This window comes from Bos javanicus, chromosome 4, assembly GCF_032452875.1.
Source record: "Bos javanicus breed banteng chromosome 4, ARS-OSU_banteng_1.0, whole genome shotgun sequence".
Lineage (NCBI taxonomy): Eukaryota > Metazoa > Chordata > Mammalia > Artiodactyla > Bovidae > Bos > Bos javanicus.
Window position 1 is genome coordinate 43900482 of NC_083871.1, and position 27699 is coordinate 43928180.

The 27699-nt window shown below is 36.1% G+C and overlaps 1 protein-coding gene across 29 annotated transcripts in view; it reads right to left on the reverse strand.

Moving 5' to 3' along the window:
• PHTF2 (putative homeodomain transcription factor 2) overlaps nucleotides 1–27699 on the reverse strand; it is a 228681-nt gene that overhangs the window by 124017 nt on the left and 76965 nt on the right. For 28 of the 29 annotated variants that reach the window (XR_009735859.1, XR_009735858.1, XR_009735857.1 and 25 more), the window contains 6 exons: nucleotides 25177–25233; nucleotides 18876–18945; nucleotides 18150–18308; nucleotides 14523–14688; nucleotides 13449–13613; nucleotides 85–271 (listed from right to left, as the gene is read on the reverse strand). Coding sequence is in view for 4 of the 29 variants with exons in the window: in XM_061413850.1 (XP_061269834.1) it covers nucleotides 85–271; nucleotides 13449–13613; nucleotides 14523–14688; nucleotides 18150–18308; nucleotides 18876–18945; nucleotides 25177–25233 (804 nt within the window). In the remaining 25 variants the exon portion in view is untranslated. The remainder of the gene's footprint in view (nucleotides 1–84; nucleotides 272–13448; nucleotides 13614–14522; nucleotides 14689–18149; nucleotides 18309–18875; nucleotides 18946–25176; nucleotides 25234–27699) is intronic. The other variant, XR_009735861.1, reaches the window with a different exon arrangement.

Here is a 27699-nt window from a genome sequence, read left to right on the forward strand (position 1 = left end):
AGGGTAACTACTACGTCTAAGTCACTTTCCATTAACTAATGTAAAATCACACAAAGTATTATTATTATTTTTAATCACATTTACTTTGCTGGGGATGTTCCTCAGTGTTCCGGTGTTCCAGGTTGCCTCTTCTGGTTGAAGAGTTTCACACTGAGGTTCATGGCTTTGTATTCCATCTTCACTGCTTTTAACAGTCTTTTTCCCATCAAGGGATACATAGCCATTGTCAGTCTCAGTTGATTTATCAATTGAATTCTTTGCTTTCTTTGATCTACAAAGAAAAATATGTGAAACATGTTATATGGACTTAGTTTATTTTGGATAGGTTACCAGTAGAAATTACAGTCTGCTAAAAATTAAACATGGTAGTTATTTCTCAGATTTTAATTGCTATCTTATATTTACAATAAGTAATTCATAAAAATAATATATATCATAAAAAATAAATATGAAAATCAAGGTCCTATTTTACCTTACTTTATAAGTTTTAAGGTTTTACAAACAGCAATTCTAAGAGACATGCCCTAACTTATCAAACAATATTTGGTCAAAATTAACAGGTCTTTGAGCAAAACCTAGACCAAAATTTTGCCCATTTTATGATAGTTAATAATATACTTTTAAAGACTAATTTAAAAAAAAACTACCTCAGTAATTACAAAATTAAGTTACAATTAGTGGTTTAACTTAATTTTAATACTCTCCTTTACCCAAAAACTTTACCATAAGTGTTGATACCTAAATACCTCTGATAAATTCATTTTAATACACAATGGAGACACAGAGCTTTTGTAACATAAAAGCACATGAAAAAAGGGAAAACTTTGTACAAAATTCTACATAATGGAAGAAGTAAAAATGAAGAACGCAAAGATAAAGAAGTAACCTCTTTTACCCACTGAAATACTCTAGAAAAAATGTCAGTAATCATGTAGCTTACAAGTATTTAAAAGACTACACTTGAAGTTCTTCATTTACAGGAATTAAGTTTTTCTCAATACATAATATGTAACATGGAAAATAATAAATCATTTTTGATTAATAGGCAAATGCTTAAAGGATCCAGTGGGTGAAAGAATGGCTATCCAAAAGAAATGGTTAGTAGAAGAAATACAATGCAAACCCCACACAAACTTAAAATGTACTCAATGCAGATTAAGTCTATCATAAAACATTATTAAAAAGCAACCGTGTCTAATTGTATTCAAAATAAATTTCCTTGAATTTTCTCTAGAGTATCAGTTTAGGAAGACAGGAAAAATAAAACTAGTATAATGCCTTCATGTAGGTCAAAAAACAGAAGAACTTTTAAATGGGGGGGAAATGTTTCTTTGGGAGAAAAATGTTACCTTTAGCACTACAGTTGCTCAGTTCTATTGGAATCTATCAGAACTGTACAAGACACTGTAACTCATCTATGCTAAATGCTTGCTTTGGAAACAATAAATCAGAAATAAAAAGAGGTGTAGATGATTAATTTAAGGTCACACAGTCAGTTAGAGCCAAAGTTGACATCAGAACACAGACCTTCTGACTATGAGGTTTATTCTCTATATGATCTCCAACAGCCCACTCTTTGGGAAACAGCCTGTTAAGATTTCTTCTTAACACACTCAAAGCCTAGAAAGTTTGTCTTATACTTCCGACCTTCTCCTGTAAGATTATGAAAGGGGACAGACAGATCATACTTCCCATATGCTCTACAGAGCTCTAATGCTTCCTTCCTGGTCACAAAGAACAGATCTTCACAAAGGTGCAAGACGCAATGCCCAATCATCTCACCCTTTTCTTTCTGTATGACCCTAAGAGGCACAGAGAGACTAAGGGCATGCACTACAGAACAAAGATCATTTAAGAGTGGCAGATGCAGGGAGGAAAATTAACTGCGGGAGAGAGGAGAGACAGGGCGAAAGAGAAAATAAAAGGTGCAGAGAACACCTGTAACCTTCTCTGTCTAGAGAAATGTTATTTACTGTTCCCTTTACCTCTCCCTTGAACACTGTGCAACATGGAGATGTAGAAAAAGACCAAAAGAAGTGAAATTACTTGACCTTATAAAAATGTGGGAAACTCAGACAGTAAAAGAGTGTGCTGGAAAGGTATTATGAAGCTTCATGGAAATTGTTCTAGGTTGGAAAGGGAGGGGTGAGGCTGTGAATAAGAGGAAGGGAGACTGGGAAGTTAGTAGAATAGAGTCATTAATCAGCCGGGATATGCAAGGAGAGAAATTTACTTGGGAAGAAAGATGAAAATGTTGGAGCTAAAGTCCCCAGGAACATCCTGAAAAAGATCAGTAGACAGTTGATAACACAGGCCTAGAAGACAATTGTTAAAGCAGAAAAAGTAGCTGTAACCTTGAAGAGTGACCCAGAACCCCAGAGGACCAAAAGATATGAACCTAGGAAAAGGGCTTGAATCTGTATTAATGGCTGCTTTAAGAATATTTCTAAGGAGAATGTATTCTTCCTTTACCAGGACAGAGTGAAGACTGTATTAAGCCAAGAGAAAGAGTTCTAGTAGCACTCATTTCATATACTTTTCAGCTATCTCCTACTTCCTCTCTTCCTTAACTCTGCCTCCTTCTAATTTTCTCTGGGCTGTTTTCACCCAATATCTCCTCAAAGTACAAGTAATGCTGTCAGAAGGTATGAACAGTAATTTACTAAGCTACAGTAGCTATTTGATATTTCTCTCACACTAAATGCAGATAAGTTGAAAATCAAGCTGAAATAACAAAGAAAATACTAAATGTAAGTACCAACTTCAGGGTTTACAAAGCAGCTTAAAATACAAATTGAGGTATCCTGGCAGTGGCTGATAACAGCAGTGGTAATAAAAGAATTGCAAGAGCATACAGTAGTTGGAATGGAACAGCAGGAGCAGCCCAGCAACAAGCAATAATGGCAACTAATTTGAAGGCACTTTTAGGGCAGGGGGCAAGGTGCAGCCCAGAAGACTGGAAATGGGTTATCAATACACACAGAGGATTAATCAAATAAGTATATTCAGGATTAGAACCAGGTTTTTCAGTAACAGAGAATGAAAATATAAAGAAGAGAAAAGATACAATGAGCTTTGTGGTACTGTATCTGAATTGGAACTATCTCTGAAAATCCATGGCTTATATCTAGACAAAGAAATAAATATAAATGTAAAAGGACACACACACACACACACTTTCTAGCTCTTTCTACTGAGAAGGCTCCAGGGTGGCAACACTACAACAGCAATGAGTATATCCAGCATTCAGAGCTTAGTTTCCACACATTACTCTCCTTGAAGAAGCAGTTCATTCCAAGCCTGAGGAAGAGAAAGTACAAGTTGAACCTGGAAACATTTTGTTGTACCAAAAAGTAAGGAAGGGTTCAGAAAACAACAAGGACATCCCCAAAAGAAAAGAAATTGCTCTAAGGTATCCCCTGGCCAAACTGAAGCCAATCTAATCATCCAAATAAAAAAATGACAATAACAAATTGAAAAAATAAAAATCCTAAGTAAATAATTAAGGGAAAGCTCTTCCTTAAAGTGAATGCCAAATAATAAATGTAGAGGGAAATGATGTAGTTAGAAAAATTACCATTTGGCAACTACCATAATTCAAGCAAGAATCATCAATGGAAGCTAAAACTAGAAAGTGAAGGTAGGATAAGAAACAGGTCATTTTTACAGTTAATGTATCTCTACACAGGATATCTGTTGACCACAAAGGAAAAGTATAAAAATTTACAGTGGAGAAATTTAGCTGCTGCTGCTACTGCTAAGTCGCTTCAGTCGTGTCCGGCTCTGTGCGACCCCAGAGATGGCAGCCCACCAGGTTCCACCGTCCCTGGGATTCTCCAGGCAAGACCACTGGAGTGACCTGCCACTTCCTTCTCCAGAAATTTAGCAGACACTATCTTAATCAAGTGATTCATATAAATATCACTAGTGAGGAACAAATCTGCGCTGTTTGCCACCTGATAGTACACAATGATATTCCTACCAAAAATGCACAACTGGGTTTAAATATGAAGAAATATCACACAACTAACTCTGTGGTGTGCTGCTAAATGTAGAACAATCAGCTATTCAGGTGTAAAAAGTCCTTGTCTGTAGTGTTTTCTGATTTCCATGGTGTAGATAATCCTACCATGACCAATTTCAAGTACCAACTGATGATGCTGAAGACAGCATAGGGAAGAGATATACACTGAGCTCCCATGAGTCACCTGGAACTAGACGCAGAAAACCACTGACACAAACCCACATTAAGGGACATTCTACTAAGTGACTGCCCTGTATCGTCCCAACTGTGAAAAACATGAAACTGCAGGAAAGACTGAAGCCTGTCCCAGAGTGAAGGAGATGAAAAAGACATGACCCCTGAGTGTGGCATATAATCCCAGATTAGATCCTTTTGCTGTAAAAGACATTAATAGGGACAGTTAACAGATTGAACAGGGTCTCTGGGTGAAAAATATATGGGAGTTCTTTGCACTGTTCTCTCAACTTTTCTGTTAAACAACAATTGTTAAAATTGTTTCAAAGTAAAACTATACATTTTTAAAAGTACAAACTGATTACTTTAGATTTTAACATAGGAGAAATGCAGGAAGGAATAAATTCAAAAAAACATGTAGGTTAAAGAAGGTCAAAAATATAAGTTAAAGAGGTTAAACCTCCAGGCAAGGTTTAATTTTACCACTGATTGCTGTATCATTGATATTGTCATTAATAGCTGAAAGTAAGAACTTCACAGAGTAATAATTTCTCAAAATGATCACAGATTACCAAGACTCAGATTTTAAGGAATTCCTCCCATTTCTTTACAAGAGAGAATAAAACTGTTAGAGATACAGTGGGAGTGACATTCACTTTTAAAAAATAGATAACTGTGAAATTCTACTTAGAATATATTTTTTAAAGTGAAGTTTAAAAAGGGAAAAAAAGTTTTAAAGGGAAGTTTAAAAAGTTTAAAGGGAAGTTAAGGCAACTTTAAAATGTTAAAAAAAATAACATGTTAAAAAATAAACTGAAGGGAGTTAAATATCATTTTGATTTTCTTCCTTTTTCTTTTTATGGGGGGATCATTTAATAGAATTTCCTCTTTTACAGGAGATAACCAAAAACAAAAAGCAAGGTAGAAAGAAGCTACTTAGGAATTAAAACAGTATAGAAAGAAATGGTGCTTTTTACTATTAAAAGGCAATGCCAAAGAATGCTCAAACTACCGCACAATTGCACTCATCTCACATGCTAGTCAAGTAATGCTCAAAATTCTTCAAGCTAGGCTTCAGCAATACATGAACCGTGAACTTCCTGATGTTCAAGCTGGTTTTAGAAAAGGCAGAGGAACCAGAGATCAAATTGCCAACATCCACTGGATCATGGAAAAAGCAAGAGAGTCCCAGAAAAACATCTATTTCTGCTTTATTGACTATGCCAAAGCCTTTGACTGTGTGGATCACAATAAACTGTGGAAAATTCTGAAAGAGATGAGAATACCAGACCAGCTGACCTGCCTCTTGAGAAACCTGTATGCAGGTCAGGAAGCAACAGTTAGAACTGGACATGGAACAACAGACTGGTTCCAAATTGGAAAAGGAGTACGTCAGGCTGTATACTGTCACCCTGCTCATTTAACTTATATGCAGAGTGCATCATGAGAAACGCTGGACTGGAAGAAGCACAAGCTGGAATCAAGATTGCCGGGAGAAGTATGAATAACCTCAGATATGCAGATGACACCACCCTTATGGCAGAAAGTGAAGAGGAACTCAAAAGCCTCTTGATGAAAGTGAAAGAGGAGAGTGAAAAAGTTGGCTTAAAGCTCAACATTTAGAAAACGAAGATCATGGCATCTGGTCCAATCACTTCATGGGAAATAGATGGGGAAACAGTGGAAACAGTGTCAGACTTTATTATTTTGGGCTCCAAAATCACTGCAGATGGTGATTGCAGCCATGAAATTAAAAGATGCTTACTCTTTGGAAGGAAAGTTATGACCAACCGAAATAGCATATTCAAAAGCAGAGACATTACTTTGCCAACAAAGGTCCATCTAGTCAAGGCTATGGTTTTTCCAGTGGTCATGTATGGATGTGAGAGTTGGACTGTGAAGAAAACTGAGCGACGAAGAATTGATGCTTTTGAACTGTGGTGTTAGAGAAGACTCTTGAGAGTCCCGTGGACTGCAAAGAGGTCCAAACAGTCCATCCTAAAGGAGATCGGCCCTGGGATTTCTTTGGAAGGAATGTTGCTAAAACTGAAACTCCAGTACTTTGGCCACCTCATGCGAAAAGTTGACTCATTGGAAAAGACCCCGATGGTGGGAGGGATTGGGGGCAGGAGGAAAAGGGGACGACAGAGGATGAGATGGCTGGATGGCATTACCGACTCAATGGACGTGAGTCTGAGTGAACTCCGGGAGTTGGTGATGGACAGGGAAGCCTGGCGTGCTGTGATTCATGGGGTCGGAAAGAGTCGGACACGACTGAGCGACTGAACTGAACTGAACTGAACAAGAAGATCTTACCTTTTGATAGCTACATTTAATGCATATAATACAGTCACCTAATAAAACCAGAGTTAACAATGGGCAGTGATAAGCAGTATCTTAAAAAAGGGAGATATACAAGTCTATACCGATTTTACTTACTCCACAATAGAAGTGGTATTTCTTGCATTTGGCCTTTTCTTACTGAAGTATTGTTGACATACAATATTATTTTAGCTTCAGCTGTAACAACATAGTGGTTCAGCATTTATACATTGCAGCATTGGATTTTGAACAAAAAGCATTTGCAATGACAGAATGTCCAATTTCATTGCCATGGTCATGGCTTATAAAGGGACTAATAACTAATAAACACTTTTGGAAGGCACGACCTGTGTAATACTTTCTTTGAAATATCATGCTTGATGTTCAAAAGAGGTTGCTCTATGTCAAAAATATCTTAGGAGGACATGACTTTAATTGCCTTAGTTCCTCTGTGAGAAACATTGGGAGACAATTTGGTTCTTTTCTGAAAAAAATTTAAGTAAATTTTGTACATGTCCATGTACGATCTACACCATAAATAAATGATGAAATTAAATTTTTTCACATTAAAACTTTGGCCAAAAAGTTAACAACTTTTAAAGAACTACTTAGCTTATGAAATATCCAATCTACTATACCAAACATGAAAATTAGTGTGTTTCTACATTAAAAAACCTAGTCAGGTTATCAAGAACACTCAGAATATTCTGTACTGCTATGGAAAAAAATGTTGGAAGTATTTTTTTGGTGCTCTCAAAACTGTTCAGAGGTATATAAACTGAGCCAACTGAAGATCATGCTTTCGATAGTAAAGGACATTAGACATGTTAGGGAAAAAGTTAATAGCAGCAGGTAACTCTACTCTAGAATACAGTATGAAATTTCTGGTTCTGCTCTCATCTGCACATGGTTAGGAATTAAGGGGGAGAGAAAGTTATAGAAACAAAATGCATAAAATCTCAGATATAAGAAAATGACACAGGGGCCTTATACAACCATCACTGCTATCTGGATCTATGACTACACCTTGATTACATGCTAACATACCCCTTTCAAAGACTCTGGGGACCCTATGTTTCTCTAGGTATCCTCTATCACAAATAAGTTTGAGAGGTGTGCCAAATTATTTATAGTACCTGTAATCTTTCTAGGATCAATCCAACCCTAAAATACAGTGACGCTAGCAAATTTAATAAGTTATCTAGTTGTGTCCGTAAGATAGTCTTAAAAATCTGGAAGAAGCCAGAATACACTGGCTTTTACATGGTCTTCATCCTTATCTGTGAAACACATGCAACAAAGCTTCACCTAGTCGACAGCTTGAATAACTGAATTTTAAACTACAGTCAATAAAAGCCAAGTTTTAATCCCTGTATCTAAAGTTTCTGGCGGGACTGTATAATACTTACACTATGCAATATACTCCATTATGTGAAGAAAATCAATTTACTAAACCTTTAATATTCAATTTGGTATTAAAAAGAGTAAATATGGAAGCTAAACAGAACAGAACACTTCAAGGTAGGTCAGTTACGCAGAGGAGTTAACATGAAACCTGATTTTATTCTGCTGTCTCTAAATTACCAATTCAATTTATATAATTACTTTTTTTACTCAAAAGCATAATTCCAAATGCTTTTAATGATTTTGTGACAGACAAATGAGTTCTTAAAGGACATGAAAGAGAACTTAGGAACTATCTGAATTTTGAAACAGGTACCGTGCTGAAAAGATGTACAATCTAGATGCAATTTTTCATATTTACTCTTTCTATAATTAAGCTAATTTAAGATTATAACTAACTGATATTAAAGTGCTAAGTCCTTAGAAAATATGACTGATTTGTGTATCTTTTCTAATTGATATTTTGTCTGGTTCAGTTTTCTCAGGTTTACAGAATTCCTTTACAATAATTCCCATTTCTTCTCAAATGAGAAATATTATGCCTTACTTTAAAAAGTTTTACCTTGAAAATGAAATATACTTAGAAATGACATTAATAATAGTTCCTATGGAGCTGACTGTGGCTCAGATCATGAACTCCTTATTGCCAAATTCAGAATTAAATTGGAGAAAGTAGGGAAAACCACTAGACCATTCAGGTATGACCTAAATCAAATCCCTTATGATTATACAGTGGAAGTGAGAAATAGATTTAAGGGACTAGATCTGATACACAGAGTGCCTGATGAACTATGGACGGAAGTTCGTGACACTGTACAGGAGACAGGGATCAAGACCATCCCCATGGAAAAGAAATGCAAAAATGAAAAATGGCTCTCTGAAGGGGCCTTGCAAATAGCTGTGAAAAGAAGAGAAGCAAAAAGCAAAGAAGAAAAGGAAAGATATTCCCATTAGAATGCAGAGTTCTAAAGAATAGCAAGGAGAGATAAGAAAGCCTTCCTCAGTGATCAATGCAAAGAAATAGAGGAAAATAACAGAATGGGAAAGACTAGAAATCTCTTCAAGAAAATTAGATACACGAAGGGAACATTTCATGCAAAGATGGGCTTGATAAAGGACAGAAATGGTATGGATCTAACAGAAGCAGAAGATATTAAGAAGAGGTGGCAAGAATACACAGGAGAACTGTACAAAAAAGAGCTTCACGACCCAGATAATCACGATGGTGTGATCACTCACCTAGAGTCAGACATCCTGGAATGTGAAGTCAAGTGGGCCTTAGAAAGCATCACTACGAACAAAGTTAGTGGAGGTGATGGAATTCCAGTTGAGCTATTTCAAATCCTGAAAGATGATGCTGTGAAAGTGCTGCACTCTATATGCCAGCAAATTTGGAAAACTCAGCAGTGGCCACAGGACTGGAAAAGGTCAGCTGTCATTCCAATCCCGAAGAAAGGCAATGCCAAAGAATGCTCAAACTACCGCACAATTGCACTCATCTCACACGCTAGCAAACTAATGCTCAAAATTCTCCAAGCCAGGCTTCAAAAACACATGAAACATGAGCTTCCAGATAGTCAAGCTGGTTTTAGAAAAGGCAGAGGAACCAAAGATCAAATTGCCAACATCCACTGGACCATGGAAAAAGCGAGAGAGTTCCAGAAAAACATCTATTTCTGCTTTATTGACTGTGCCAAAGCCTTTGACTATGTGGATCACAATAAACTGGAAAATTCTGAAAGAGATGAGAATACCAGACCAGCTGACCTGCCTCTTGAGAAACCTGTATGCAGGTCAGGAAGCAACAGTTAGAACTGGACATGGAACAACTGGTTCCAAATACGAAAAGGAGTACATCAAGGCTGTATATTGTCACCCTGCTTATTTAACTTATATGCAGAGTACATCATGAGAAATGCTGGGCTGGAAGAAGCACAAGCTGGAATCAAGATTGCCGGGAGAAGTATGAATAACCTCAGATATGCAGATGACACCACCCTTATGGCAGAAAGTGAAGAGGAACTCAAAAGCCTCTTGATGAAAGTGAAAGAGGAGAGTGAAAAAGTTGGCTTAAAGCTCAACATTCAGAAAACGAAGATCATGGCATCTGGTCCAATCACTTCATGGGAAATAGATGGGGAAACAGTGGAAACAGTGTCAGACTTTATTTTTTTGGGCTCCAAAATCACTGCAGATGGTGACTGCAGCCATGAAATTAAAAGATGCTTACTCTTTGGAAGGAAAGTTATGACCAACCGAAATAGCATATTCAAAAGCAGAGACATTACTTTGCCAACAAAGGTCCATCTAGTCAAGGCTATGGTTTTTCCAGTGGTCATGTATGGATGTGAGGGCCGGCCTGTGAAGAAAGGTGAGTGCCAAAGAATTGATGCTTTTGAACTGTGGTGTTGGAGAAGACTCTTGAGAGTCCCTTGGACTGCAAGGAGATCCAACCAGTCCATTCTGAAGGAGATCAGCCCTGGGATTTCTTTGGAAGGAATGATGCTGAAGCTGAAACTCCAGTACTTTGGCCACCTCATGCGAAGAGTTGACTCATTGGAAAAGACCCTGATGGTGGGAGAGGATGGGGGCAAGAGCAGAAGAGGACGACAGAGGATGAGATGGCTGGATGGCATCACCGACTCGATGGACATGAATTTGGGTGAACTCCGGGAGTTGGTAATGGACAGGGAGGCCTGGCGTACTGCGATTCATGGGGTCGCAAAGATTTGACACGACTGAGCGACTGAACTGAACATAAATACAGGGTATTAAAAATACAGTTTTCATTGTACCCTCCAGAAAACCATCAACTCACCAAACACAAAGCTTAGATATTTGTGTGATTATGCATTTATTCTTCCACCAGTTATGCTAATTCAACTTGTTATCACCGGAAACAATTTTAAGTCTCGGTTGGTATTTCAGTTTAAGCACTCTGTGTCTTATCAAAGCCTGAAAGACCAAGACACCATCAGGATTCCAGAACTCAGTTTAGAACTTTTGAAATTAGCATTTTTCTTAAGATCTTTTTATACCCAGTATTTAAAACAGTCTCATTCATATGCTGGCAAACTATCCCAAATCAGACAGTTGAAAACAGTGCTTCTTTAGAAAGTTAGATTACAGTTGTCATGATTAAAGAGAATAAATCCAAAGGGATTTAGCCATCATAATATCAATAACTAGGAGTCAAAGTCATGGTACAGCCCCAAAAGATTAGAAAATTAAAGTCTGGAACTCATTTGACTAGAGAAACAAGGCAGAATTCTAAAGGCAGGAGGATTCTGAATACTACATAATAATACAACACCAGTTTCAAATGAGCAAAACATCTAAATGATCCAGTCAAAGTAAAACGTATCTACTATGCCATTGATACTTGCTTACAGAAAGTCCTGAGAAACATTTAAAAACTTGATTCTGCAGTGATAAGACTATCATATTTTCACTGTCAGAAATTAAGAGATATTTATTTATATTCATAAAATTCTCCAAGCTAGGCTTCAAAAATACATGAATGAGAACTTCCAGATGTTCAAGCTAGATGTAGAAAAGGCAGAGGAACCAGAGATCAAACTGCCAACATCATGAAGAAAGCAAGAGTTCCAGAAAAACATCTGCTTCAGTGACTATGCTAAAGCCTTTGATTATGTGGATCACAATAAACTGTGGAAAATTCTTAAGGGGATGGGAATTACCTTACCTGCCTCCTGAGAAGCCTGTATGCGGATCAAGAAGCAACAAGACATGCAACAACAGACTGGTTTCAAATTGGGAAAGGAGTACATCAAGGCTGTGTATTGTCATCCTGGTTATTTAACTTATATGTAGAGTACATCATGGGAAATTCCAGGCTGGCTGAAGCACAAGCTGGAATCAAGACTGCCGGAAGAAATATTAATAACCTCAAATATGCAGATGATACCACCTTTATGACAGAAAACGAAGAAAAACTAAAGAGCCTCTAGATGAAATTGAAAGAGAATGAAAAAGCTGTCTTAAAACTCAACATTCAGAAAACTAAGATCATGGCATCCAGTCCCATCACTTTATGGCAAACGGGGAAACAATGGAAACAATGACAGACTTTATTTCTGGGGGCTTCAAAATCACATCACTGCAGATGGTGACTGCTGTCATGAAATGAAAAGACATTTGCTCCTTGGAAGAAAAGCTATGACCAACTTAGACAGCATATTCAAAAATAGAGACATTACTTTACCAACAAAAGTCCATACAGTCAAAGCTATGGTTTTTCCAGTAGTCATGTATGAATGTGAGAGTTGGATTATAAAGAAGGCTAACTGCTGAACAATTGATGCTTTTGAACTGTGGTACTGGAGAAGACTTTTGAGAGTCTTTTGAACTGCAAGGAGATCCAACTAGCCAATACTAAAAGAAATCAATCCTGAACATTCACTGGAAGGACTGATGCTGAAGCTCCAATACTTTCACCACCTGATGCAAAGAGCTGACTCATTAGAAAAGACCTTAATGCTGGGAAAGATTGAAGGCAGGAGGAGAAGGGGACGACAGAGGATGAGATGGTTGGATGGCATCACTGACTCGATGGACATGAGTGAGTAAGCTCCGGGAGTTGGTGATGGACAGGGAAGCCTGGCATGCTATAGTACATGGGGTGGCAAAGAATCAGACAACTGAGCAACTGAAGTGAACTGATATAAAATATGTATTTTCTAGAAGACTAAGTGGTTGAAAAGTCAGAGAATCAACTTAATGCCACATTACTGCAAATTATTAAAATTTGTGAAAATTTCTCCCCAAATTACTATCAATAAGAATACGCCCAGGATATAACTGGTTAATTATATAATTAATTATATGCACTATAATTATATAGTGCATGATAAACTTTATCGTAAGAACACAATCACATTTGATAAAACAATGATACTAACAGAGAAGTTACCAGAAGTGACTGAAAATAAGTTACCTGCAGTATCCCTTTTCTTGACTTATTAACTTGGCAATTTTCATCAGTTTTTATTATGGCACAAACTAAGTAAAAAACCCAAACTACAAAAAACAGAATCTTGTATTATAGTATATATTTTATTCTTTCAAGTAACAGTACGTATACCTATATGTTTTATTTCAGATAATTTTATGTAATTGAGGCAAATTTTTTAAAAATGTCATACAACTCACATGGTATATTAACAAAGCCAATTTGTCCTACAGTGCTGATGAAGATTAAATAAGCAATTTAATAGAAATAAAATAGTACTTGAGAAATCACAAAAGAAACTAAGATAAATACTAAATATACTTTGATAGTATATTTTCATTCTCATACAGATGTATTTATACATATATATATCTCAGAGTGAATTTTATGGTCTCTATTTTTTCCATTATATATAGCTTTATAATTTATAAAAATAAAATCCACACTAGGACTATCATATTCAAAATCATTAGTACTCATTAATTAAGACTGTAGTACCAAAAAAGGGACAGTGCATTTCTAAGCCATAGAAAGTCTTGAATAAATACAAACCCTGATAAAAAGAATGCAGCATGCCAGAGATCTCTGAAGACAGCGCCAACACTGTAAGAGGTGCTTGTACCGTGGCTCTGAACTGCTCCCTCCTGTGTGTTATCTGTGGTACTAGAACCATCTCCTTCCCTATGTACTTCCAAATGGGCTGCTTTTCTTAATTTCCTTCATTAGAAGAGATTAACAGTGGAAGGTAACTTTAAAATTTAATAACCACTTTCTCGACAGTACATTTAAAAATTTGGAAAACATAAACACAGGAACTTGAATACACAGTAAAACTCAGGCTGATGCATAAAAGTTATGCCAAATATTAAGTACATATTTAAGACCAGTTTCTATAAATGTTAAGTTATTGTTTCTTGCTCATACTGACAAGTCAGTGGACACTAGGTTGTAAGGATAGCACTAGGCAGATTATTTACAGAAGTACCCCTTCCCTATTGGAATGCCACTTATTTGCAGATGAAGAAGAAAATTTAAATTGGAGAGATTTATAATCTATCTGTTCAGCAGTGCTACTTATCTAATTAGGTATTATTTATTTTTTAAATAAACAGCTTAAATCAATATTCCAAAACAGCAAATGTCACAATCTCTTAGCAACAATATTCAAAAGAGAAATTGTTCCCAAAGACCCTTAAAACAGAACTTCATTGTGCTAAGTGGCCAGTAAGACTTGCTATGCTTACTTCATCAAAGGGCAATATTAAACAGCTTCAAATGACATACAATAAATGGAATTTAGCTAAAAAATTTCCTTGACTTTGTTTTTGCCAAAGCATCTTTTAAGCACAAGGTTCTGTAATAGTGGAAATTATTAGCAATTCCAACTAACATATATTCCCTACAGTGATATCACATGCCTCAGCAATGAGCTTCAAGAAAGAAACCAAAAACGAACAGGTATGGGGTCTCAAAATGGCTCTGGAGCAAATAAAAGAAACTAAATTATTCAATAGCTGATTCTGACTGAAGCTCACTGTTTCAAGATAACATTTCATTCAAGTTAAGAACAATACTGGATTCCAATTACAGAAATCTACAAAAAGATCACTTTTAAACAGACAGTACCTTCTTCTTTTACCCCCTGTGCTTAGGGGAGGTTTGGGTGTTCTCGTTGAAACAATCTGGCAGTGCACAGTTCCTAGGAGCAGCATCAGCCATATTGGCTCAGTCACTTCCGTCAGAGGTATGCTATGTGGGCTAGAAGCGGAACAGAATAATACTATTGCGGCAACTACAAAAAGGGAAAGAAAAGACATTTAATTATAGATCTGATACTCATGTCCTCAAAACTTTAAAAAAAAACTTTAAAAACTGTTCTAACATTGTTCTTTGCCAGATTATTTTTCTAAATTTAAATGAGTATAAAAGTTACTTCAGACAAGCTCTTCAAGACTTCTTTGCCCCTGGCTAATCATGCCATTCAGAAATAAACTCTTGGAACTAAGTAACAGCCAACGTGGCCTCTAAAGTCACACCTTAGCACTGCAATGAAAACTAGATACATATAAATCTAAAGGCATTCATTCCTGGTAAGATGACAGACACACCCTCCTTAAAGCAAAAGGGGGACATATAAAGAAATAATTAAAACCCCTGTAATGAACTGAATTGTGCCCTCCACCCTCATTCCGTATGTTAAAGTCCTGACCCCCAACATGATCATCTTAACAGATAGGGTCTATATGATGTAATGAAGGCTGAATAAAATCATAAGGGTAGGACCTTAATCCAAAAGGACCAGTGCTCCTATAAGAGCTAGAGGTACCAGAAATCTCTTTCAGCTCATGCACAGAATAAAGGCCATGTGAGGATACTGCAAGAAGGTAGCCATCTACAAGACAGGAAAAGAAACCTCTGACAGACACCAATCCTAACCGCACCTTGATCTTAGACTTCCAGCTGCCATAACCATGAGAATACAAATGTCTGTTGTTTAAGCCACTCAGTCTGTAGTATTTTATTATAGCAGCCTGAGCAGACTAACAGAATATCTATGACACATAAAAAAAGACATGTCAACTGGAGAGGTATGAAGGAATTCTAACACCTAATTCTCAAAAGTTAACTAACTCACAGAATAAGTAGTGGACTAAGTAAATAAAAGGGGAAAGGGCTACACAGGCAAAAAGAGTTACCTCCAAAACATACAGGTTACCAAAAAAGGCACAGAATGTTTAAGAAACAGCACAGAACCAGTTTAGTTTGGTTAAAGTTGAGAAATTTAAGAGACTGACTGAAAAACTGGCTCTTTATCTTGAAAGCAAAGATAATTAAGATTTAGAACTTGAGTGGCTGGTTTAGATTTGTAATGTAAAAGGTAAATGTGTGTGTGTGTATGTTTAGTCACTAAGTCGTGTCTGACTCTTTTGTAACCCCATGGACTGTAGCCCCCAGGCTCCTCTGTCCATGGGACTTCCCAGGCAAGAATACTGGAGTGGATTGCCATTTCTTTCTCCAGGGGATCTTCCTGACCCAGAGATCAAATCCATGTCCCCTGAAAGGCAGGTGGATTCTTTATCACCAAGCCACCAGGGAAGCCCAAAAGGTAAATGGACAGAAAGTAAAAGACACAAGAGCTCTTGGCAGTGATCCAGGAGAGAAATGACATAAGCAATAAGTAGGATGAAGCTGAAAATACATAGTTGAGATATTTAAAAGGCATGTGACTGAAGTGAAAAACTGTAGCTATGTAAAACCCAGTCTGACTACACACAATTCTTTCTACTCTTCAGGACAAGAAGGTGGGAGAATGAGGACATAATTCAGAGCACTATACTCTGCTCAGTATGCAAAGAGGCAGAAGCACAGGGGTTTCTAAAGGCACTCAGATTGCTGAGGGTTTGTCTTATCATGGCTTTGTCACTGGCTGTGTGACTTGAAACAGGTTAAGGCACTTTTTAAACTAAGCTTTACCACGGAAGACGTCAGTGGCCATCACTTATAAACACTAATAACGTTAAACTTTGGTTTGGAACTGAAAAATATCTGGTTTTCATGCTTAATCTAAGCTATGCTCCCTATTTAATTTAGGCAAGCCAATATGTGAATTTCAGCCACAATATACGACCTTCTAATTACACTGGAAACTTGTTTGTCCTCAAGTACAATAAAGCAATAATATCAAAAAAGTACAAGGCACAGTAGTTACAATGAATGGTACTGATTAATTATTACTCTAATAAGCAATTGCAATTTCTGACCACTTTAGAATAAACTGTTCTCCTCTAGGTAAACTAGAAAACATTGCAGGATAACTTCAAGTTCACTCCCTCCTAAGTATATAAGATATATATATACATATGCTAAGTCGCTTCAGTCGTGTCCGACTCTGTGCGATCCCATAGACGGCAGCCCACCAGGCTCCCCCATTCCTGGGATTCTCCAGGCAATAACACTGGAGTGGGTTGCCATTTCCTTCTCCAATGCATGAAAGTGAAAAGTGAAAGTGAAGTCGCTCAGTCGTGTCCAACTCTTGGCAACCCCATGGACTGCAGCCTACCAGGCTCCTCCATCCATGGGATTTTCCAGGCAAGAGTACTGGAGTGGGGTACAATTGCCTTCTCCATACACAAGCTTAAATAACCTAAATAAGTCTTTTGTTTTTATTGTTTTCATTTACTTAAAAGATATCTTTTAATTCGTGTTTTTTGATAGAAAGAAAGTGAAAGTCACTCGGTCATGTCCAACTCTTTGCGACCCCATGGACTGTACAATCCATGGAGTTCTCCAGGCCAGAATACTGGAGTGGGTAGGCTTTCCCTTCTTCAGGGGATCTTCCCAACCCAGGGATCAAACCCAAGTCTCCCACATTGCAAGCGGATTCTTTACCAGCTGAGCCATGAGGGAAGCCCCTTAGGAATACAATTGTGTTTAAATATATATATATAAGATACTAAAAACATTAACAAGGTATCAACCAAATTAAAATTTTTGCTTTGTCAGAGTGATAAGAAATGTGAGCAATTTCTTCTTTTAGGCTGTAAATGCTCTAGAGTGTTGTGCGTTTTGCACTGTATACTGCTGCTGTGACTGTGCACTGGAACACTGCTGTGCTGGGATGCAACATAACAGAGCTGTGAAGCATGTGGTTCTGAAGTCAGACTGCTTAGACTTGAACCTGGACCGCCACACTTGCTGAGTATGTAACTTTGGACCTGCAGGTCCTTCAGGTCCCATTGTCTATAGGCTAGGCATACTAATAGTACCCATGCTTCACTGGATGGTTGTATTAAATGAGCATCTGTAACAAGCTCTTAGACATGGTACACAGAATTTTAACCCAGAATGAGAACAGTCTCAGAAAACAGTGGTTAAGGGAAAAAAAAGAATACTGCTGAGAAAGGAAGAATGAACCCTAAGGCTTCATAAAAAAAGACTCGTGTGTCCATATATGTAGGGGTACATTTGGAAGAGATTCTGTAATTTTTAAAAATCCTCTCAATTTGTATTTTTCTTTAGCAATCCACACATTCAAATTATCATAAAATTATTTTGGAAAATAACTACTTTGCTTTCTTAAACATTTTTAATCCCAAACTATTTGTGTCTTATTAAATGAAGCATCACAATAAATTTTTTTCCATACTCAGTAGCAGTATATTTTAAAAATAACAAAGCCTTAGTAATCCTAACCAAAAAAAAAAAAAATGCTGAAAGTTAAAAGCAAAATGCATTTCCTTCATTTAGTTGTACCTTGAAGAAGATAAAGGACTAGAAGCCAGAAAAAGATGACTTTTGATGTTACTTGTAACCACCACCGGAAGAAAAAGGGAAAAAATACAACTCGAACAATTCCCTTTCTAGTTAAAGAAGTCCACGGACTTTCGGGTTTTGCCTTAGCAAATGCAGACCCTAAGAAAAGTAATGCAAAATGAAAGACAACATGTATTATTTCTTAATTTCCTTAAAGAAAAAAATTTAAACATCTGAAGAACAATACAACATATTATTTCTTTTGTACTATGGGTGTCAACTGTCCAATTGTGGGTAGTAAACATTTTTTAAAAAATCACATATGCCTTTATATTGACTCAGGTACTTTGAAAATAACTATTTTTAACTGAAATAACAGCAAAATTTCTCCTACATATTTTATAAATACAAGACAATTTTCAAATGTCAGTTTCAGTTAGGAATTAAAAATACCACTTTAATGTTTATAACAAGCTTCACAGTCTGCTAAGCAAATATGAGCTGCTTTTCTGTTACACTTATTAATTGGAATGATTTTTAGTGAGAGAAAAGACTAGTCAATGGTATTTAAAGGTCTCCAAGCTCTCTTTTTTAATACTACTTCTAACTTCATTTAGCCTCACATTGCTTTTATTCCTGCAAACATATACATCTAACCCATTTTGAACTCTGTTGCTTCGAGGACAGTTTCTAATTTCATTAAATATTTGGTTATTCAAGACTCACCTCTTACAAGATCAACATCTATGAGGTCTGGTTTCACATGGGCTGTTTTCTTTGGTTTATTCCTTAACCCCTATAACATATTAAAAGTAGTATTGATAAGAGAGTAGATCTTTAAAGTTCTTATCACAAGAAAAAAAATACGTAAGTATGTATGGGGATAATTATTTAAACTAGACTTAACTATGGGATCATTTCTCAATATATAAAAATATCAAATTACTATGTTTTACACCTGAAACTAATATGTTATATGTCGATTTTAACTCAGCAAAAAAGTAGTATTGAAATTCAACACATGTACATTTTTAATACCCAAAATCAATGCCTACAGATTTCAATTAAGAAGAAAAACTTTAATAGACAAAAACTAACACATATATTTGTGACAAACGGAACACAACAGTAGTGTAATAAATTTTATTATTTCCGAAAGAATAACTTTAGGGATGTATGTAACACATGGGGTCTGTTTATTACTAAAAGCGTAATTTTAAAACAAAGACTATCACCACCAATTTAGATGTACAGCCTGAGATGGTCCAGGAGACGGAGGTGGCCCTTGTTTTGCACAGGAAAGTGCTGAAGCTGGCTGGGAGAACAGTGGCCCTAAAGGGCCTTTAAGGTGTGATGCTGGAGGCAATGCTGAAGGAAGCAGTGGTCACAGAGCTGAGGACAGACAGCAATGCAGACTTCTTAGCAGATGCCAACATGTAGGGTGAGACCAGAGAGGACGATGCCCATCTCAGGGTTGCTACTGTCTTCACATGCCAACCACTAACCAGACCACAATGCCACCTTATCACCTCATAACTTAGATGCCATGCCCCAGAGGAGGAGGAAGGAGAAAGCAGAAATCATGAAATCAATTAGTTTCAACTTGGAATTATTGAACAAAGATTAAGTTTCTGCATCAGTGTACTGAGTTAGAGTAGGAGTAGAGATCAAAATTGATGAAAAAAAAAACTATCAAAAAATAAATTATGCTTTATAACTTAAGACTAGGATGTTAAGAATTGGAGGAGCCCAGGCTAAACTCCTTGGAATCCAAGTGCTGAGAGATGACCTAGTGTTTCAAAGATTTGTTTATTGTTCCTTCAATTAACCAAGTACCTATAAAGTAAATCCTTTGTTTAGTCCTAATCTAAGTAATAATGACCCCTTAAAATAAAAATTTAATCAAGTAACATTTTTATCTGAAACAGAGAATAGGACATTTGAGCTCAAAATTAACTGAGATGTTTAAACCAAAAATGTACCCTGAAATCAAGATGCAATTAACCTCGGAACTCCTTCAAATAGTCTGTCCGTGTGAAGATGCAAACTACCCACAGATACAAAAACAAAAGAAAGAAAGGGTCAGAGTTGAAGACACAGCCATGATCATCTTACATGTAGTCAATACTGATATTCATAGAGTCCATACCTGCAAGCTCACCTATATGGTAAAATTAATTTGTCCCTAAAATCAATATTTGCTGTGATCTTGCGGTCATTTGCAGACATACACAGTGAGAGTGGCAAACAATTTGAGTCACTCAATGTTCACATTCCCAGCTGAGATCAAACAAGGCATCACTCTGCCTTCTTGTTTAGCTCTCTTGTTTCAGTTCCTTTTCACAATCTATTCAGCGTCAAATCTTTTGCTTTCTGTTGGTAATGTTGTGTTGAAATGGTCACTGAGATAGTGCTGACAGGTGATCTAGCGTCCCTAAGTGCATGAAGGCTGTGACGTGGCTCACTGAGAAAATGTGTTAGATAAGCTCTGTTCAGGCATGAGATGTTTCCTGTTAGTTCAGTGTTAGTGAATCAACACCATATATTAAATAAGATGTCATTTAAACAAGGTTTTATATTGATTAGCTGACAACTGTTGTGACTAGGGGCTTGCAGGAACTTAATTCTGTATTCCTCCTAAGAACAACAGTCAGTATTCACTAAATCAGCATTCACAGTGAGCTGAAAGAACATTAACTACTGCACATCACAAAAAACAACTATCTGTACGTCATTTCCCACTTTAATGTCATGACAGTGTCATTCATAGGCTGTAAATCACTCCCAATATTTTGCAAATTGGAAAGGTAAACTAGTAAAACATATTTAAACAAAAAATTCACTGATCAAACATTATTTAAATTTGGCATGAAGTTTATTATGCTGTTTTACCTTCATTAGTGCCAATAAATTTGAAAACAATAACATATTTTCATTTACTTATATCTTTCATAAACTGCTTTTCTAGCACTTTGAAAATAACCTTACTGCTAATGTTTATAACAAATCTGAAGCCTAATTTACTGCTGTATACCTAAACTTTACCTCAAGACTGTTTTAAGAACTTCAAGTCCTTATAAGAGAAATAGTAAAGTATTTTGATTTATGCAATTATGTTGTTTTCAACATGCTTATTCTACTTGGCCTTTTAAATGTGATTAATTTCTTATATTTTATTAAAACATTTTGAACTATCATACACTGTAAAGTCATAGCATAATTTTGAGCTACAAAGTGAAATCATATTGTAAAGTCACAGCACAGTCGACAATACCCTTCAAGGTAGCCTATCAGTATTTAAAGGGTTTAAAAAAAAGGATATAGAAAATTATTATTGATAAATCGTCTAACATTAGTGACTTTATTCACAAAAACAAAAGATATTAGTACCAAGGTCATTTATAACATGTGATTCTAATTAAGTAGATATTTTAAGTCGGACAACTTTAAATTGGTTTTGAGTAAACTACACTTACACAAAACAGCATAGCTTTCAGTACTAAAAAAAATTATGAGCCTTCAAGAAGTTTAAGTGAACAAACAAAAAATGAAAACTAACTTAGTTTTAGCAAGATTTTTTAAACTACTGGTTTAACTAGAAAGTAGAAATAAGTACTATGAATACAATTGCCAAGAATTCAAATAATATATTCTTTATTGAATATATATTATTGAAATGTATACTAACCACAGTTTTACTTTCTAGAAATCCTATTTAGTTTCCCCCATCCCTTTAATGACTTGAAACAACAGAGTTTGTTTTGTTGAAACTTTACAACGCTAGTGGGTACTAAAACAGGGAAATTCCATATTTACTTTTAAATTTGGGTCAAGGGGAACAGAAAACTATAGTTTTCAGTTATAATTTCTAAAATGTTTAAGAAAAAATAACTTGCAATTTACAAGAGACTTTACACTTTAGCAGTGTCAGCTAGGGTCTTTATATAAAAACAATTTTCAAGAAATATATTTTCATGGTTTCCTTTCATTGTTGCTCACTGCTTTGACAGATAATAAAAGAACTAATTATATAAAAGGACAAAGTCAATACATTTGTAATGGTATTCTCTAAACACAACAGGTACAGTGTTTTTGTTTTTTTAATAAAGTATCAACATTAATACACCAGTTACACAACTTCTCTACCTTCCATAGAATAAATAACAAAATTATTTTACACTATAAATAGCTTGCTTTCAATAGAACGTTTAATAAGAATGGAATGTGCTTTGAGGCTTGTCAACAAATTGAGCCTTTTAATGCAAAATAACAAAAGTAAGTTTTAATTCTTCAGTTACTATTTCAAAGTATTATCTTTAAAAGGAAGACATATTTCAGAAACAAGTTATAAGTCTTAGCCTTCCCTAAGTTCATCCTGCCAGCATACCAAGTACCAACTGATATAATCCTCCCTTACTTTAGCTTCTATTTAGGCATTAAAATAGATCTATTAAAAATGAGGAGATTACATAAGTAAAATAGTAATTTGTCATGAGCACTTAAAGCTAAAAAACTGCACATAGACAGACAGATTTGGGGAGGGGAGTTAATTTCAAAAACATCCAAGTGTGCCAACCGGTAACACAATTTCTTAAGGTAGTTAACATTTCCTGCCCAACAAGTTAAAGACTGTCAAAGAGCATTTTAAAGCATCTTAGTAGACCTCTCTGCTAATATTTTTGACTATTCCACCTCTTTGTGACATTCTCAGACTATTGTTTCGTGATCTCTCATTTCTCTTTCCTCCTTCACTTACATCTCTCTCTTTTTTTTTAATAAACCTATCTGTTAAATCTTGTTTCCCAATGTTTTGTTCTCAGCTTTTTTCTCTCATCATTCAATGTAAAAATCCACTGAGTCCTATGGCCGTATCTGTATAATGTGCACCATATATAATCTACGTAACACCCAGGCACACAACTTAGCGACTGAACAACAAAAAACCACCCACACATAGGTAGCTCAGCTGGCAATGCAGGAGACCCCGGTTTGATTCCTGGGCCGGGAAGATCCGGTGGAGAAGGGATAGGATACCCACTCCAGTATTCTTGGGCTTCCCTGGTGGTTCAGCTGGTAAAGAATCAATCTGAAATGCAGGAAACATGGGTTTGATCCCTGGGTTGGGAAGATCCTCTGCAGAAGGGAAAGGCTACCCACTCCAGTATTCTGGCCTGAAGAATTCCAAGGACCATTCCATGGGGTCACAAAGGGTCAGACACAACTGAGACACTTTCACTTTCATACATATACACGTGGAGAATCTGCCTGCAATGTGAGAGATCCGGTTTGATCCCTGGGTCGGAAAGATTCCCTGAAGAAGGATATGGCAACTCACTCCAGTATTCTGGCCTGGAGAATTCTATGAACAGATGACTTAGGTGGGCTACAGTCCATGAGGTCACAAAGAGTTGGACACAACTGAACGACTTAACACACAGGTACATACATATACATATATACAGACATACATACTTTATATACTGAGGACTCCCCAATCTCTCTGCCAAGTACCCTGAATACTTCTAAAACAGAATTATGTATCTGCTCCTCTTCTAATATTTCCCACCATACTTAGTGCTGCCTTAGTGAAGTTGTTGAAATAGAAATCTAACCAGATAACCTTTTCTGCTTAAAATTCTTTCATGTCTCTTCCGTTGTTTTCTAGATTATGTCTAGACTCTTGGGTAAAGCAGTTAAGCCTCTTCAAGATCTGACTTCATTTTCCTTTCTTGTTTTTCTCCACATCACTCTAATTGCCTTCTTCCATCCAACCTATTACCCATCAAGTTCCTTGAGGATTCCTCAGTCAGTCATGCTCCTTCCATCCTGTTTATTTTCATAAGCTCTTCATTCTGTCTGGAATGTTTTCCTCATTCTCACTAATGTGTGTCAAACTCAACTCATGAGTCACTTCGTCTGTGAATCTTTCCTAACCTCACTAGCAGTGCTTCTCAAATTTGTACCCTAACAGAGAACTATACATCCCTCTCTCAACTGAATCTATCTCGTTTGTAATCATGTATCTCGTCTACATAATTATAGTATACTTTATCTTTTTTGTCCCCATGATTTAATCCTATATTCAAGACATAGCAAGTGCTCACTGCAACTTTGTTGACTGTATTAACTCATGACAACAGTTCAAAGATTAAAACTGACAAATGGTAGAGTCTTGCTCTTTATTCTAGATGACTAAGTTTGTCTAAACACTAGATTTTTTTTTGACAGATTTTTAAGCAAATATAGACACGGGTTTTCAATTTAATGTAAACTTTTTGTACAAAATATAAAGCAACTAAAGTATCATTCTCTGGGCCAATATTAAGTTTAGCTCGTGCAGGAAAACACTGATTAGTATCATCTATGCAAATGAAAAATATAAATCTTATTACTGAAAAGGTGTAACTGCTGAGAAACAAAACAAATTTAGTTAAAAAATAGTTTTCATGCTAGCAAGGTAGCCTATGAGGATATCTTATCACTGTAAATGATTACATGTTCAAGAAGAAATTGCGAACTATAGAAACATTTTAATTAATGTTTTATTTTCCTAAATTCTTTCCAAAAATGACCAACTTTTCAGCGACTCTGTTTGCGTCCAAGTCATTGTTAGTAGCACCAAAAAGCAGATCTCGATTAAGCAGAGCAACGTTTGCACAGTATCACTCAGGCTGGAAAAATCCTGAAACACTTACCAGTTTAATAAACTGTACAGAGCAATGACAGCATCAAAAGGGAGGAAAAGTAAACTAGAAGTATAAGGTGACAAGTGAAAGGGGAAAAAAGCTGACAAAAAATAATCATTAGAAATTAAATTAAAACAAAACAGAAAGATGCTAAAGATCCCAAAAAGAAAAATCAGAGGTGAAGACACATGAATATACCATCATAAAAGACTTTACTTTGTTATATACAAGTGTGGACAGAATGAGTACTATTAATTTGTACCTTAAAAGGTCTGCAGAAAGATATTAAATTAACTATGGTTAATAATCAATTTATAGAATATACAAAATAAACTCGTTACCTTGATTTCTCTTTGTTCAACAGATTTTTCCCATATTTGTTGATCATATGCTCCAATCTATAAAAATAAAATAAAAACAGTACTACATTAAATGATCATTATTGGAGCCCATCCAACAAGTACAACTCTGTTGAATTACAAGCAACAAGTTGTCCATTCAACACAGATTAGACCCAGCTCTGTCTCATACTTCTGTACCAGTGCTGTATGGCAGTGGTTCTCAAAGAAAGCTTGTAGGACCAGCAGTTTTAGCACCATCTCAAAACTTGATAGAAATGCCAACTGTCTTCACCTCAGAATTACTGAATCAGAAATACGGATTTCATACTCAACAATCTGTTTTTAAAATCCCTCTAGATGATTTTGATACACTACTAAAGTTTATAAGCCTAGGGCAATGACCCTAGGCAATCTTTTATTTTAAACTAACATAATTGTTAAAGCCCTAGTACATTCAAGAAAAAACTCTTTATGGAGTTATTTTTAAAGAAAAAATATCAATATTATACAGAAGTAAAAATTGATAAGCAGGTAGACCACAATTATCCACTTAGATTAAGGTTTAAGTTGAAAAATAAAGTCAGAAAAGCAACTGAAGACACAGAGAAAGCATCAAGAAGTAGAATTCCTTGTAGCTTGTGCCTATTACTCTTACATGCTGGAAAGTTCTCTGAATACACCTTTATTTGGGCAGGATGAACAAACCATTCTTACTGTTCCTAACCAAGTTCTTTTCTCTTGCCTCCTATTATCTCCAATTTCCACTCAATTTCCTATATTCAAGAGGACACTGAAATGGGTCAAAAGCCTATAGTTTAAGAGTTTTCATTATGAGCATTAATTGAAAATTAGAATTCTGAGAAATTAAAATTACTTCAGATAATTACAATTTAGAGACTGGAGACAGTGACCAGAGACAGGCAAAGACATGAGTAAATTCAAGAAAGTATTTTCTGACTCAAAAGATCTTTCTACCCACAAATCCTCTTTTCTACCCATTCTTTTTAAAATCTCATTTCAAGAAACAACAAATTGATAAGCTGATAATATTTTAAAGATAGACATAAAGGAGGTTAAAAAAATATTAAATTATTTTTTAAAGGTGTGACTTTTACAAAGCCTTTTTAAAGATGTACATGCTTTTACACATTTTCTAGCAGAGAGAAAGAAATGCCCAGACATCCAGTCAGTACCTGGGGCTGTTCTGTAAGTACCCTTCATTTCTGTTATTCTCTCTTACATGTTAATCTTATTTATTCTAATTTCTCTGTTCCTTGAAATACTGTTCTTTTTCATCACTTTCCTGTGACTTGTTTCTTATTTTAAAAACCACTTTATGATATACTAATACCCTGCAAATTAAAATCCTTTAACATGTAGACCAAGTCACACATACTTAAACGAAACTGCCATCAGTCTCTATAAAGCATGATTATTAGGTCCTAGGTAAGCAATAACCGAATGGCTAGTCCTAATGGTAATGCTGAACTGAGATGACTAGCTTCCCCTTACTCTCTTAAATTCTGAATTCAATCAATCATCTTTCTTAAAATTATAAAGGTAAGTATCAGAATATAGATTCCATAGGAGTAATTCTGCTCTAACATGATAATTCAGAATGACTGGGCTAATTCAATCAACATTTGTTTTTTTTAATATGTAACTATTTCAGTGCACTGCATACTCTTCAGTGAAACAATAACCAAAACCAATAAATAGTAGGTTTTGTTGTTATTGTTTAGTAGCTAGTGAGTAAGTGCTGAAAGTCGTTCAGTAGTGTCTGACTCTTTGCAACCCCATGGATTGTATGCAGCCTGTCAGGCTCCTCTATCCATGGAGTTCTCCAGGCAAGAATACTGGAGTGGGTAGCCGTTCCCTTTTTCAGGGGATCTTCCCAACACAAGGATCAAACCCAGGTCACCCACACTGCAGGCGGATTCTTTACCATCTGAGCCACCAGGGAAACCCTAGTAGCTAAGTCACATAAAACTCTTTTGTACTATATACCATGACCCACCAGGCTCCTCTGCCCATGGGATTTCCCAGACACAGGTACCAATATGTTTAATAATTATTTTGGCAGTATTTTGTTTACAGGTACAAAACAATGCACTAGGCTCTCTTTAAAAAGAACTGTGGTGGTTTTTGTTTTCTGTTTTTTAAAGTAATTAATTTATTGGCTGTGCCATGTAGCATAAGAGATCTTAGTTCCCTGACTAGGGATGGATGTTAGTTCCCTGCAATGGACGCATGGAGTCTGACCATGCTTAACTTGATCACGAGGGGATCCAAGTGTTTTTATTTCAAGATGACTCAAGAATATGGGCATGGGAATATATACCCCACGGTTCTAAAGTCAGGGAAAATAATGCATGTACAACAGACCAACTCAAAAAAGCATGCCAGTACAACCACAGTATGCTACTAAACAGCTTCATATTTTAAAGGTGTAGAAAGTCTAATAAACCTTGCAGAAGCAGTGGTTAAAAGTGGAAAAGTTTTTTGAAGGCTGAAATTCTTGCA